At 36.4% G+C, this 13,892-nt stretch overlaps 1 protein-coding gene across 1 annotated transcript in view; it reads right to left on the reverse strand.

Moving 5' to 3' along the window:
- Positions 1-6: 6 nt before the first annotated feature.
- The window catches only part of LOC107719090 (visinin-like protein 1), a 32,774-nt gene continuing 18,888 nt past the window's right edge, over positions 7-13,892 (reverse strand). The window contains exons 3-4 of the mRNA XM_016526413.1: positions 2,159-2,374; positions 7-431 (exon numbers count right to left, since the gene is read on the reverse strand). Of these exons, the coding sequence (XP_016381899.1) occupies positions 234-431; positions 2,159-2,374 (414 nt within the window). The 3' untranslated portion in view covers positions 7-233. The remainder of the gene's footprint in view (positions 432-2,158; positions 2,375-13,892) is intronic.

The raw sequence follows: 13,892 nt of genomic DNA on the forward strand, positions 1-13,892 counted from the left end.
TGTGTGTGTGTGTGTGTGTGTGTGTGTGTGTGTGTGTGTAGTGTGCAAAGGTGTTCGTGTGGGTGCGTATGTGAAATTCATTAGCAAAGAACATTCTCATGCACACAAGTGTTTCAAACACAGGAAGCGGATTCATTGAAAGGTAGTCCAAGCATTTTTTTATAAGTGGAAATAGCTGCAAACTGAATGGAACATTAATCATTTGTGCAGTCCCTGGCTCTTTTCCGAGACGCTCATTTTTGCAGGTCACACTGCAGCAGTAATACAATGGACGGGTCACTCTTTGCTGCTTCTTTGAACTCTTCCAATGTGATCTGGTCGTCGTTGTTCTTATCCATCTTACTGAAGATTTTGTCAACCCGCTGCTCAGGCGTCAGGCCGTCCTCATTCATCTTCATCATGATAACAGTCCCCACCATCTTGTAGATTGCCTTTAAATGAGGAAAACATTCAATTATTTTGGGGAGTCAGAGACACATTGAGCTGTGGCGCTAATAAAGGCAGCATAACTCTCTCTTTGACCATGAGGGGCGAATCACTCCATATATAGGACCACAGGCTGCATCCGAAAACTTAGGCAGCTGACTTGCTGACTCGCTGCCGTATGAAGCAATGACTTTGCAGGCAGCATTTTTGCACGAAGGCACCTCATGAAACTGATTTCGGACAGGCTTCTGAGGCAGCGTAACGGTTTAATGATCTACAACAAAATAGAACGAGTTTTTGTGATAACTAAACTAATATTTAATTACTATAATACTGATTTCTCGCTAGAAATAACATCAAAAGTGCAAAAAGTTAGTCAGAAACATACATTTACACACAAACTGACCACAAAACGCAACTTTCAGATGCCATCTTTATTTTTTAGCTCAACCGTCACGGAATGGAACGCACAGGATTGTGGGATATCAAAGGCAGCGAAGGATACATCTATGCTGCCTTCAAAATTCAATCAGAAGAAGGTACCTCCGGAGACGGGAAGTAAAGCAGAATTTGGATTCGGATGTGCCTTGATGCCTTCCTACCTTGGAATGCTGCCTCCGAAGGCAGCATTTTAGAGTTTTCGGATGCAGCCACAGTTTATCTTCTAGGGAGGCCTCAAGATGACTTAAAATAAGACATAACAAGCAATAAAATAATCCAAAACAACTAAAAATCAAGATATTTAATTTTTATTTGAATAACCAGGATTCCCATAGTCTTGAAAAACCTAGCCCAATTTTAAAAGTGAGATTTATAGACCTGGAAAAGTCAAGTAAATTAAAATCTCTCTATGGGCATTCTCATAATGAATATTGACTTTTCTAGTTATGCCAACCTCTGAAATATTTAATTGGGTAGAAATTTTGAGTATGTAAATAAAATTACATAAAATAATATAGCTAGCTTATATGTGTGTATCAGAAGGCTGATATGACTGGAGCTTTAATTAGTAAAAAATTAAGTAATAGCTAAGTTGAAATAATTCATGAAATAAGAAGTTTTTTTAGTTATTAATCAGTGCTTTATGCAAGTAAACAGGAGAACAGACTGAACGTCTCAGGTTACTTATGTAACCACGGTTCCCTGAGTAGGGAACGAGACACTGCGTCCTCTAGGGGTCGCTATGGGGAACGCCTCGTCGTGACCCGTGTCTGAAGCATACATTGAAAAAACACCAACAATCGCGGGAAGCAGATGGCTGCCCCTCTTTCCTCGTAAAGAGAGAAAAACGAGAGCGGAGCTTTTTCATTGGAAAAACACTCGCCGTGCACGCCGATTGCCCCCTCGGAGACATCGCGTGCGTGCTCTTCGCCCAAACAAATAAAGCATAGATCGTGTGTGTCATCAGATGTTAAACAACGACAACACAGATGCACACATCCTCTAAACGCTTTGCTAGTGCTCGCCATAATGATATGAATAGAGATCGCTCTTACCACAGAAATGCACGCTTCAAACAAAACAGTCAATGAAGACGAAGAAGAGGATGATGTGTTCTCCCGGTGCCTATTTATACTATAGTCGCACCGGTAGTGACATCATGGCTGTCGCCGGCCAACATGTTGTTGGTGTTTTTTCAATGTATGCTTCAGACACGGGTCACGACGAGGCGCTCCCCATAGCGACCCCTAGAGGACGCAGTTCGAAGTTCCCATGAAAGGGAATCAAGTACCTCAATGATCTCAAGCATCTCAACTCGTGTGATTTTGCCGTCTCCATCCAGGTCGTACATGTTAAAGGCCCAGTTGAGTTTCTGTTCGAAGCTGCCTCGTGATGTGATGGACAGGGCACAGATGAACTCTCTGAAGTCAATGGTGCCGTCTCCATTCTTGTCAAAGGTTCTGAAAGCGTGTTCAGCAAACTTTGAGGCATCACCGTAAGGGAAAAACTGAAAAAAGAGGAACAAAATACATGAATCAGTGTGTAATCCATATTGTTTTATTGGCAATACATATTTATTGTTAGTCATGTTAGTAAAATGCCTTTAACATAACAAAAGCCTGGATCTTATTAAAGGGGTCATATGATGCGATTTCAATTTTTCCTTTCTCTTTCTCTCAAGCCCGCCAGTCGTTCCCCACTCAAGCCCGTCGCCGCTCACTCTAGCCCACCGTGTGTGATGCTGTGTGTTTCATTGTGAAAGCGAAACTACTTTGTTTGGCCTTCCAAAAGAGGACGATATCCGCTTCGTTACGCCTACATCTGATCTGTGCTGGTCGCTGAGGGAATATAATGTACAGTATGTGGAAAATAATGTGTTTTTTTTTTACCTTAAACCGCATAAACACATTTCATTACACCAAATACACAAAATAATGTTCTTTTTAGCAACATCATATGACCCCTTTAACAAAAAAAAAAGTAAAAAAATCTAAATGAATTTCAAGCTACCCCTCATATAAGCAAACTCTGAGCTTGGCCAAATTGTACTAAATTGATCAAAATTGACATTAAAGACATTTAAAATGTTACAAAAATTGGAAATAAATGCAGTTATTTTAATTAATTAAAGAATCTTGAGGGGAAAAAAAGTTACGGTTTCCACAAAAAACAGCACAACTGTTTTCAAAATTGATGCTTTCAACAGTAATAGCTATTGAAAATTCAGTTTTGCCATCACAGGAATAAAGTGCATGTTAAAATATAAAATATATTAAATGAAAACTTTAATAACAAATAAATGCAGCCTTGATGAGCATAAGACACATATTTCAAAAATCTTACCAACTCCAAACTTTTGAACTGTACTGTACATTAAAAAGGCACTGCATAATAGGAATGACTGCTATTTCTGTTTGTCAGAAATACTCAGCTTTACATTTTCTCACATTAAAAAACTGCTTCATTTTAGAGCTGCAGGGCTTTTCAACTTTTATTTTAATTTTTTTGCATCAAGCTAAAAACAGGAACTTAACAGACAGCACTATGAATGCAGGAGATTTTAGTGGTGGGTGGGTGAGCATATGTATGCGTGTGATAACTAAGGCCATCAATGCCCAGCACAGTGCCTGCCTCTTTGCAGAAGAGGGCTGCAATGCGGACATGAACTATGTAATCGGTCTGTACCACTACAAGAGCAGCACACAGCTCCTCTTTGAAGGGGGACATCATTCCCCTTCTAATACTGTTACCCTCTCAGTGAATGAGGGCAAAAATTACATTCACCCGTTCCCAATGCAGTCCTAGCCAAAGCACTACTTGTCACCTATTGTGTCTAAAACACTACTGATTTTCAATCTAATGAGCAAAAGGGGGAGGGGGAATAAAGTTTTTTTTTTAATGGCATCAAGCTGCAGAGACTCAAGTAAAGTGAAGATTTATAGGCACCACTGACAACATATAATATGTTGATATAATAAAGCATGTTTTATAAGCCAAAAAGCTATTGTAAATATACATGAAGGCTTATTTTTTTTGCAAAATCAATAGCTGAGAATTGCAAATTTATCACTAGATATTTGAGAAGCCAGTGTAAATGTTTTTAAAGGGGTCATATGATGCGATTTCAATTTTTCCTTTCTCTTTGGAGTGTTACAAGCTCTTGGAGCATAAAGAAGATCTGTAAAGTTGCAAAGACTTAAGTCTCAAATCCAAAGAGATCTTCTTTATAAAAGTTAAGACTTGTCCACGCCTTCCTAAAACGCCTTGTTTAAACACACCCCCACATGTCCACGTCACTGTGTGGGAAGATTTGCATAACACCGCCCAAATGTTCACGCAAAGAAAGAAGGCGTAACTTTTATTCTCGCTGTAGTATTGTTGTTGCCATCGCATGCAGACATTGTTTTATGTTTACGCGGCGCGATACGCAACGCAACATGTAAAAAGACAGTATAAGTCATTATAATCCGTAATTATGTCCCCACTGGATGCAACAAATGCCTCGTTTGTAATGGGTTTTATTGGTTTTGTCTCGTCATGCCGGGACATGGCGTCACAATATGGTAAGGGGTGTAACATTTCCGTCACACGCTTGAGGTATTCAGCCAAATTACAACGCACTGGATAGCTAGCCAATCAGAGCACACCTCGCTTTTCAGAACGATGAGCTTTGTAAAAATTGACGCGTTTCAGAAAGGCGGAGCATAGAGGAGCAACAATAATGTACATTATGTGGAGAATAATATGTTTTTTGAACCTTAAACCGCATAAACACATTGCATTACACCAAATACACAACAATGTTCTTTTAAGCAACGTCATATGACCCCTTTAAACGTTATCTAACCTCACATTTGAGTGTAGAGTTATTTGACTGCTAAATATTAAACGATGGAATCACTGGAGTGTGATGGCAGAGCTGAACTAAGCTAATAATAAATTCTGAGCACTTAGGAACAGATGCCATGCTCAAAGACAGGGAAATAAGATTCTCATAGTTTTCACCAAATGAGAGAAAAGAGTGTGTGAGTGTGTACCAAATGTGCCACAAGGACAGCAAAAACTGAAATCACTTACATAGTGGGGAGCAGACAAAGTTCCTCATGGATTGGACCGGTTTAAACAAAATAAAAAACATACTAAATAATGTATTTTTAAAAATATAAGCATGCAGAAATGTTTGTGTGTTTAGGGATTGGGATGGATGATAGAAAATGTCATTAGCTCAGTATAAAAGCTAAATAAGTCAATGGAAAGTCCCCACCAAGACATTATGTGTGTTTCAGGGGGTTCAAGAAGGTTAATGATGGAGTTGAATATCTCATAGTACTCTATAGAGCCAGAATTTCCCAGAATCTGCTATTGAGAAAAGATGTTTTTCATCTTCTTGCTTTACACTCTTCTTCATCTTTTACAGGACAAGAGGGTCCAAATGTCATCACATAACATCATGTTTATGCTAAACACAATCCTGTAAGATCCATTTAACTTTATTTGATTATGCACAAAAAATACATTAAATATAAAAATGCTAAAAGATTTTAAACAATGCAAGTCAAATATTGAATGAATGAATGAATGAATGAATGAATGAATGAATGAATTGCTTAATCAGTTTTTTGTCTTGCTTTGCCATAATAATATTGCCATTGACTTCCATAGTATTTTTTTCCATACTCTGGATGGCAATGGCTACCGTCAACTGTTTAGTTACCAACATTCTTCAAATTATCTTCTTCTGTATTGAACAGAAGAAAGAAACTCATACAGCTGAACAAGTGGAGGGTGAGTAAATGATGACAGAATTTTCATTTTTGGGTGAACTATCCCTTTAATACCTCATGCTTCTTAAGTAAATTTATCTGGTTTTAAGGATTTTAAATACTGGAATGTTTTAAATTTACTGGATGTTTAAATTTACTGAAAAACCAGACAAAATACTCACCATATAAATAAATATTTATAAATATATATAAAAAAATTTTTTCCAGTGTAACCCCAACTAATATTGTAGAAAGAAATAGATATATCCTATGCACTCTGCGTATATATATCCTATGCACATATACTTGAACACAAGACACCAACTCACAAACCCACTAGCTGAGGCTGATGGGACGTCAGCGGTCTCTGATCTCATCAGAACCCAGCCAGCACAAAATCAAATGATCGAACACAGCACCACCCTGTGAAGATGCAGCGTGCTCTCATATATCAAAGAGTTCACACATTGTCAAACTCCTTCAGAAAGCAGAAACCCTCTGGGTTAGCATAGGTCCGGTCATAAGGCCCTGCCAGACTGGCACTGGGTTTAGAAGAGAGAGAGGAGACAGGAAGTAATGCACACTGTGATGTACCCTGCACACATGCAAAATGATTCTCTCATGGGGCTGGTCCTTCTGCTCCATATGGCCTTGCCCTTCACCAAAGTAGAGGAGAGCAGAAGAAAACAAACAAATTGCAAGTCATGAAGAACTGGAGAGCTGGGCGGCTCCCTAAGTTCTTCCGTGCAAATCTGGCAGGTTATGAAATGTTTTGTTATGTAAAAGAGAGGTTTTTTTTAGTAACTATCTAGGGCATGACTGTATTCTCAACTTTCAAATTACATTAATATTTTTCTTTTTACTTTCTTTTGGATCCAAGCACATCCGAATGCAGAAATAGATCTTCCCATGTGTACTTTGCCAGGAGACATGCTATCACATGGGAATGCCCCCTGGTCAAGATCCAAGTATCTGTTATTCTCTGATGAATACATAAAGGAGATGAACAGTAATTTGCCATATTCAAGACCATGTAGAATATTATATCAGCTTAAATGTGTTTTTTATAACTTAGTTTTACAGTAAATTAGTTGTGTTAAAGGAAACTAAAAATTACAAATCTGCCATAATTTACTCTCTCCAAATAATTGTGTTCTTTCTTCTGTGAAACACAAAAGGAGATGTTAGGCAGACTGTTTGATCTGCTCTTTTCCATATGGAAAGTGGATGGTAGTTTATAAGTTCCAAAAAGTATCATAAAAGTAAAGAATCATGCAATTTGTGTGTAACACACTACATTTCAAGGTTGGGGTCAGTATGGTTTGTTTTTAAAGAAAATAATACTTTTAGCCAGCAAGGTTGCATGAAGTTGCATGACAGCAAAGACATTTATAATGATACCATAGATTTCCATTTCAAACATATATAATAATAAGGAATGTTACTTAAGCACAAAAAAAGTAGCATATTAGAATGATTTCTGAAGGATCATGTGACAAGACTGGAGTAATGGCTGCTGAAAATTCAGCTTTGCCATTACAGGAATAAATTACATTTTCAAATATATTAAAATAGAAAACAATTATTTAATTTTTTTATTAAAAATATAAAAATATGAAATTTTTCATAATATTACTGTTTTTACTGTACTGTTTTTGATCAAATAAATGCAGCCTTGGTGAGTATAAGATATGTCTTTTAAAAAACATGTAGAAAAACTTACCGACCCCAATCATAGAAATGGTGCCAACCCCTCCGAGGACCTCAGATGACGAAAACCCTGAACCAACATACAAAACTACCAGATTTTGCTATTAGTTTGATCGCAACATATAATCATTACTGTTAATAGTGTTCACCGTTTGTTTGAATACATGTCATTAACTAACTGCATGATTTTAACTGCACATTTCTGCCATATGGACATCACCTTGACATAGTCACCACCACTGATAAGCTAAATATAACGTAGTAACTTTCGTTTTCTGTGAAGCTGCTTTGCAATGATTTTTTGTGTGAAAAGCGCTATACAAATAAACGTGAATCGAACTGAATTGAAATGGTAGTATACGCTTTGAGCATGACAGTATAAATATCTATCCACTTTTTCTGTATGTAACAGAGCAGCTCAGACATTCTTCCTAACATCTCCTTTTGTGTTTTAAAGAGGAAAGAATTAATATGTCATTAAGTCATTGACAATCAAATCTTCATATTTGGGTGAAATTCCTTGTGTATGTATTTGGATACATACTGTAAACATACTTTAAATAATTATGACACCAAAGTAATGACAAATTTAAGACCATTTAATCTAAGAACACACTTTCAAAACTGCTTTAGAGGACAGGGCAGTCTTGGTTAAAGATCTGTGATGGTACCTGAAACATTGTGGGTTTGAACCCTGATTCATTAGCTACCATTGTGACCAACCTGCTCCAGGGTGACTGTCTCTGTAGTTTAAAAAAAATCACTTTAGATAAATAGATTTGCTAAATTAATAAAAGTAAATGAGTGAGAAGAGCAAAATAGAAGGTGAGAGAGACTACCTGTGAGAATGCAAGAGTGAGAGAGACAACCTGCCCTTACACAGCTGATGAATTAAACTGATGTAGAGTGTGAGGCAAACTGCACGATCACAGAAACACCCTGCAGACAGGGTCCAGCCACTAAAAGCCTGTGTAATCAGAGCACAAGCTGATGCCAGCCTCTGCTCCGTCTCAGCCAGTCTACACTATCCCCGTCATGCTGCTCCTAATGCAGGCCATTTAACAATGCAAAAGTCATGGATTCTTCATCCAGGTACAGCCTAGGATATCAGAGTATCTGAACCTATTAAATGTGCACAGCGGAATCTAATGCCTGAATATGCAGGATGGTGCAAACAACAGTGGGGTGAATGTGAAGCATCATTCAGTGTTTGTCTAATTAACCTGGATTCATTTGACAGACGCTTTTAAAACACATTCAAGGCATAACTTCATATACAGTAGATGTGCAAAACTACATATTTTCAAAATCTATTTGGCTAATCAGAAGAAATCTAAAGAAGATGAAAACTATCTATACGGGAATGTAAATGATTAATCAATGATCAATTAATTGTTGTTAATAATTTAAGTGATTATCTTATCACTTTTCGATTAATAAAATTAAAAACACTATAATATTAACAATATCTATTACAATCCATTTATTAATAGAGGAAACTACAATTACAGGTATTTATGAAGTACAGTATATACAGTATATTACTTAAAAATTAAGTAAAATTTATACAGTGTACTTTTAATGTGATTTTAAAAATGTGAATTCAAATGGTCTGTCTCTATGTATTTACATGAATGATTAATCACTTAATTGATCGCTAATTTTAAATATATAATTTCAATTCTTAATTCAAAAAAATGAAGAAAAAATGTGTATACTTTAGGTTTTAGGTTACTTTAGGGTTTTTTTTCTTAATTTTTTTTAACAATTCAATATAATCTTTAGCATAACTCAAAATTAATATCTGTACATACTGTACATTTACATTTACATTTAGTCATTTGGCAGACGCTTTTATCCAAAGCGACTTACAAATGAGGACAATAAAAGCAGTCAAAAACTAACAAAAGAGCAAAAATATATAAGTGCAAATGACAAATGGCCACCCCACTCACAACTGCTGCTTCTGTCATTTTTTCTCTTGACAAGAAGTGCATTTATTCAGTCGCAGAACGACTGAGAATGGGAGACGTTTCAGACGAGAGAGTGACAAAGAGTGAAATAAACTAAAGTGCATGCAATGTCGTGGTCAGTTAAGTCATGAAGTTACCAAAAAGGCGATTAAAGCTGCCTTAAAACTGTGCATGCATGTAATATATTTTATATGAGTCACATTTAAGAACTTGTCTCTGAAATGGTTTTCAAAACTGTCCTGGAGCAGCCCTCTCTAGTGAATGCTAGCCAGCCATATAAATGCAAGGCAGTAAGCTCATTGGCTGCATATGCAGCATGAACCAATCAGCTTGTGCCAAGTCGTTTATCTCTCTGAATATCATCAGTTACGTTAACAACCATCAGCCTGTGCCATCTAGAGTTTCATGACTAAACTATATATATATATTGGACAAATTCACTAGCATCAATTCAAATTTAGCTTTTAGAATTTGAATTTTTATTTAGACTGCCATTATCTGCCATTGATTATCTACAGGTGCATCTCAATAAATTAGAATGTCGTGGAAAAGTTCATTTATTTCAGTAATTCAACTCAAATTGTGAAACTCGTGTATTAAATAAATTCAATGCACACAGACTGAACTGATCCCCTCCATGCCACGCCGAATTGAGGCGGTAATTAAAGCAAAAGGAGCCCCTACCATGTATTGAGTACATGTACAGTAAATGAACATACTTTCCAGAAGGCCAACATTTCACTAAAAATGTTTTTTTTATTGGTTTTATTTTATTGGTTTTTGTTAAATGTGAGCCAAAATCATCACAATTAAAAGAACCAAAGACTTAAACTACTTCAGTCTGTGTGCATTGAATTTATTTAATACACGAGTTTCACAATTTGAGTTGAATTACTGAAATAAATGAACTTTTCCACGACATTCTAATTTATTGAGATGCACCTGTATATGAAAAAAAAAGTGACTCATCGGTATTAATAGGCCAGAATTTTAATATCTTTAACTAATCAACCTCACTAATTGACAAGTCAACCATCGTGATGCATATAATGACTTTATTAGTATGTGTGTAACCCGTGAATCAAACCCATGGGCCATGACTGTGGCATTGCTAGCGCTAAGCTCTATAGTCAAGCTATAGGAACAGAAGACAGCACTGTAGGACAGATTCCTCTACTTGCCATCAAGACATGCACCAAAAGCACATTCCTACAACATCTAAGTCACCATGCAAGCTGTTATCACTGTCATCACACATATAAACATGCACAGTGAGCAAAGGAGAGACAGCTGTTGAGGGCTCAGTGTGCAGTTCAAATCAACCGGCTTCTATAGCAGGTCTGACCTCAGCAATTATGATACTAACTGGGTGGATGTTAATGCTTGAGCTGGAAGATTGCCATATCTCTCAACAAAACACACACACACACCTATGCGCTGTATAGTGGTCAACACAATCAGACGCCTATTTTAAGAAACAGCTGCAAGATTGTGGCAGCACTCATTTTGACGATCATAATCAATGTTATGTCTGTTTATTTGAGTTGATAAGTTCTTCATCAGAATACCTTTATAGATACTTGCAATGAGAACAGTCTCAAGACCTTTACTACCAACTATTCTGAGATGGTCACTACAAGTCAGTATTAAGAGCCCCACAAAAAGGAATTGGACACTGGTAAAGCATTGACTATTCTACAATGAAATACTGGGGAAAATGTGGCAAAGCATTTAATTTTGTCAGAAAACACTGCTAATTTTGAAATGCATTTTTCCAAGTGGTGTAATTATGATATCCACCAGTAGGGGGTAACGGTGCCATGCTAACCATCCAAACATTAAAGGGGTCATATGATGCGATTTCAAGTTTTCCTTTCTCTTTGGAGTGTTACAAGCTGATTGTGCATAGATAAGATCCCTGAAGTTGCAAAGACTAAAGTCTCAAAACCAAAGAGATATTCTTTATCAAAGTTAAGACTCTGCCATTTGAATACAACAAACACTAACAGGGTTCATATGCCCTTACCAAAAAACAACCATTAAAATGTAGTGTTTGTTTCAGTCTCATTTTAGTATTGTTTATATTCTTTTATAGTATTTATTAATATATTTAATTGCTTTTGCCAATTTTTTTGTACTTTTTCATTTCAATTTTAGTAATTTTAGTGCTTCAACATAAACCTATTTTATGTCAGTTGGTTGCCAAAGTAACATTTCTAATTTTCTTAAGTTTTTTCATCTAATATTTATATTTTGTATTAGCTTTATTTCAATTGACGAAAATGTTTTTTAATAGTTTTAGTTTTAGCTAACATTAACAACACTGGTTTGTTGGCATTGTTGTTGCATGACCTAGACTTTACAGGTGAAGTGTGTAATTTCTGTGCAAATAAAGATACTGCAAAAATAATGACTTTAAAAAACACATCAACCACCTCTGCCTTGTCCTTACTACGTTGGTTTAGACAAACAAATGGTGCAGGCCCGAATTCACACTGGTTGACTGACTGACATGTCAGGTCACAATGATTTGAAAGCACCACAATGTTTTCTTCAGGATGAAGTCAACTTAAGAATGTCTTATTTACAGTTGTCATTAGACATTAAACTAGAATAGAAAAAAAAAAAAAATTACTGATAAAAGCACATGCTGTCAGCACTCTAAAATAAGTTCTGTCTCTAGATTTATCCTTTTTCAAGTATCGTCACTGAAAATATTAAAGCTAAAGCAAAAACTTGCCTTTTTAACATAGCAAAAAAATTACACACTTCTCCTTTAAAGATGAAAAATGACCCACTTTGTCACAGAATATAATACTTCACAAAACAAGAAATGTACCAAGAAAATGAATTACACATGACTGATTTTCCTCCACTCCTCTATACGAGAACATATTAAAAGCCTCTTTCTTCCTTTACAGCAAAGTGCTTCTCTTCAAGCCCATGAATCATGAAAAAGCAATGTCCTATAATTAATGCAACCTGTCCTTTCCTCCCAACATACACAAGTTACTTCACGACAGGCCAAGGAAAGCATTCAGAAGGTGAATGCCACAACGAGATGATGTCATCCTCCTGCTGAGAAAATGAGCGAAGTTAAAGAACTCTCTTATTCAGCAAAAGACAGCGTGCCATCTGCACTACGTTTAAATTAGCATGATAACGAGCATCGCTAGGCTCAGCTATGGATTATGTAAACTGATGGTGGCATGCTGTTCTGAGTTCTGCCTGCTTTTACACTTGATTTGGAGCTATAAAGCGAATTCAAGCTCCTCAGATCAACTGTACCTATTGAATTGCTAATAACTTTCTAATTAGCCAGGGAATGACTGAGTAGTAATGACATGTTATGGCAATACATGTCTAATTAGCCATTTCTGGGACATAATGCACATCCTTACATATCTATCTGGAGACATTTCATGCAAATTATCAAATAAACTGTTTGCATATCTCCTAAGAAGCCTTTTTTCCTTCATAGTCTTTAAAGTTTTTGGTTTGGTTCTTAAAGCCACTTTGAATTGCCTTGGGAGGTTTGTATTGGCAATTGCAATGTCATGTCATGTGAGTCAAGATAGAGATTAACCCAGCAGTTTATCTGGATTTCCTCAGTTTGTTGTAGTTGCGCTATAATGCTTGATGTGATAGTGTGCTTGATGTGTGCAAGTGGTGCAACTATGAGAATTACATTTTCAGTGGCCAGCAAAATCTCCAGCAACTGTTCCAAAGCAACATAACTGATGCACAGTACAAAATTACATATTTTCAAAACTTACTAGTCATTGGGTTGCCTGAATGACTAATCAACTGTTTAGGGGAGCCCTGAATAATTTAGGCTGGCATTTAGACCCAATGGAATGAAGCACAATGAAGGGGCTTCAAAACGCTTTTCTTTTCTTTTTTTTGACTATTTCTTAATTAATATTTTTAATTTTCTACATTCATTTGATCAAAAGTGCAGCAGAGACTTTGATTTCAAATAAATGCTGAAAAAAGCCAAGACTTTCAATTAATCAAAGAATCATGTATCATTCTGAATCCACAAAAATATTAAAGGATTAGTTCACTTCCAGAGTAAATATTTCCTGATAATTTACTCATCCCATGTTATCCAAGATGTTCATGTCTTCCTTTCATCAGTTGCAAGGAAATTATGGTTTTTAAGGAAAACATTCCAGGATTTTTCTCCTTATAATGGACTTCAGTGGTGGCCAACGGGTTGAAGGTCCAAATTGCTGTTTCAATGCAGCTTCAAAGGGCTCTACACGATCCCAGCCAAGGAATAGCGGTCTTATCTAGCGAAACGATCGGTCATTTTCTTAAAAAAAAAAAAATTTATATACTTTTGAACCGGAGTACACAGACGAAGAGCTAACCGTGCTTGACTTTTCCAACGTGATTATGTAATGTGTGAATTTGCGGACTAGCATTGCGGAGCTAGTGCAAGATGTGCATTTGTGGTTAAAAATTATATTATTATTATTATTTTTTTTTAGAAAATGACTGATCGTTTCACTAGATAAGACCCCTATTCCTAATTGGCTGGAATCGTGTAGAGCCCTTTGAAGCTGCATTGAAA

The sequence above is a fragment of the Sinocyclocheilus rhinocerous genome, unplaced genomic scaffold, assembly GCF_001515625.1.
Source record: "Sinocyclocheilus rhinocerous isolate Xijiao unplaced genomic scaffold, SAMN03320098_v1.1 scaffold3470, whole genome shotgun sequence".
Lineage (NCBI taxonomy): Eukaryota > Metazoa > Chordata > Actinopteri > Cypriniformes > Cyprinidae > Sinocyclocheilus > Sinocyclocheilus rhinocerous.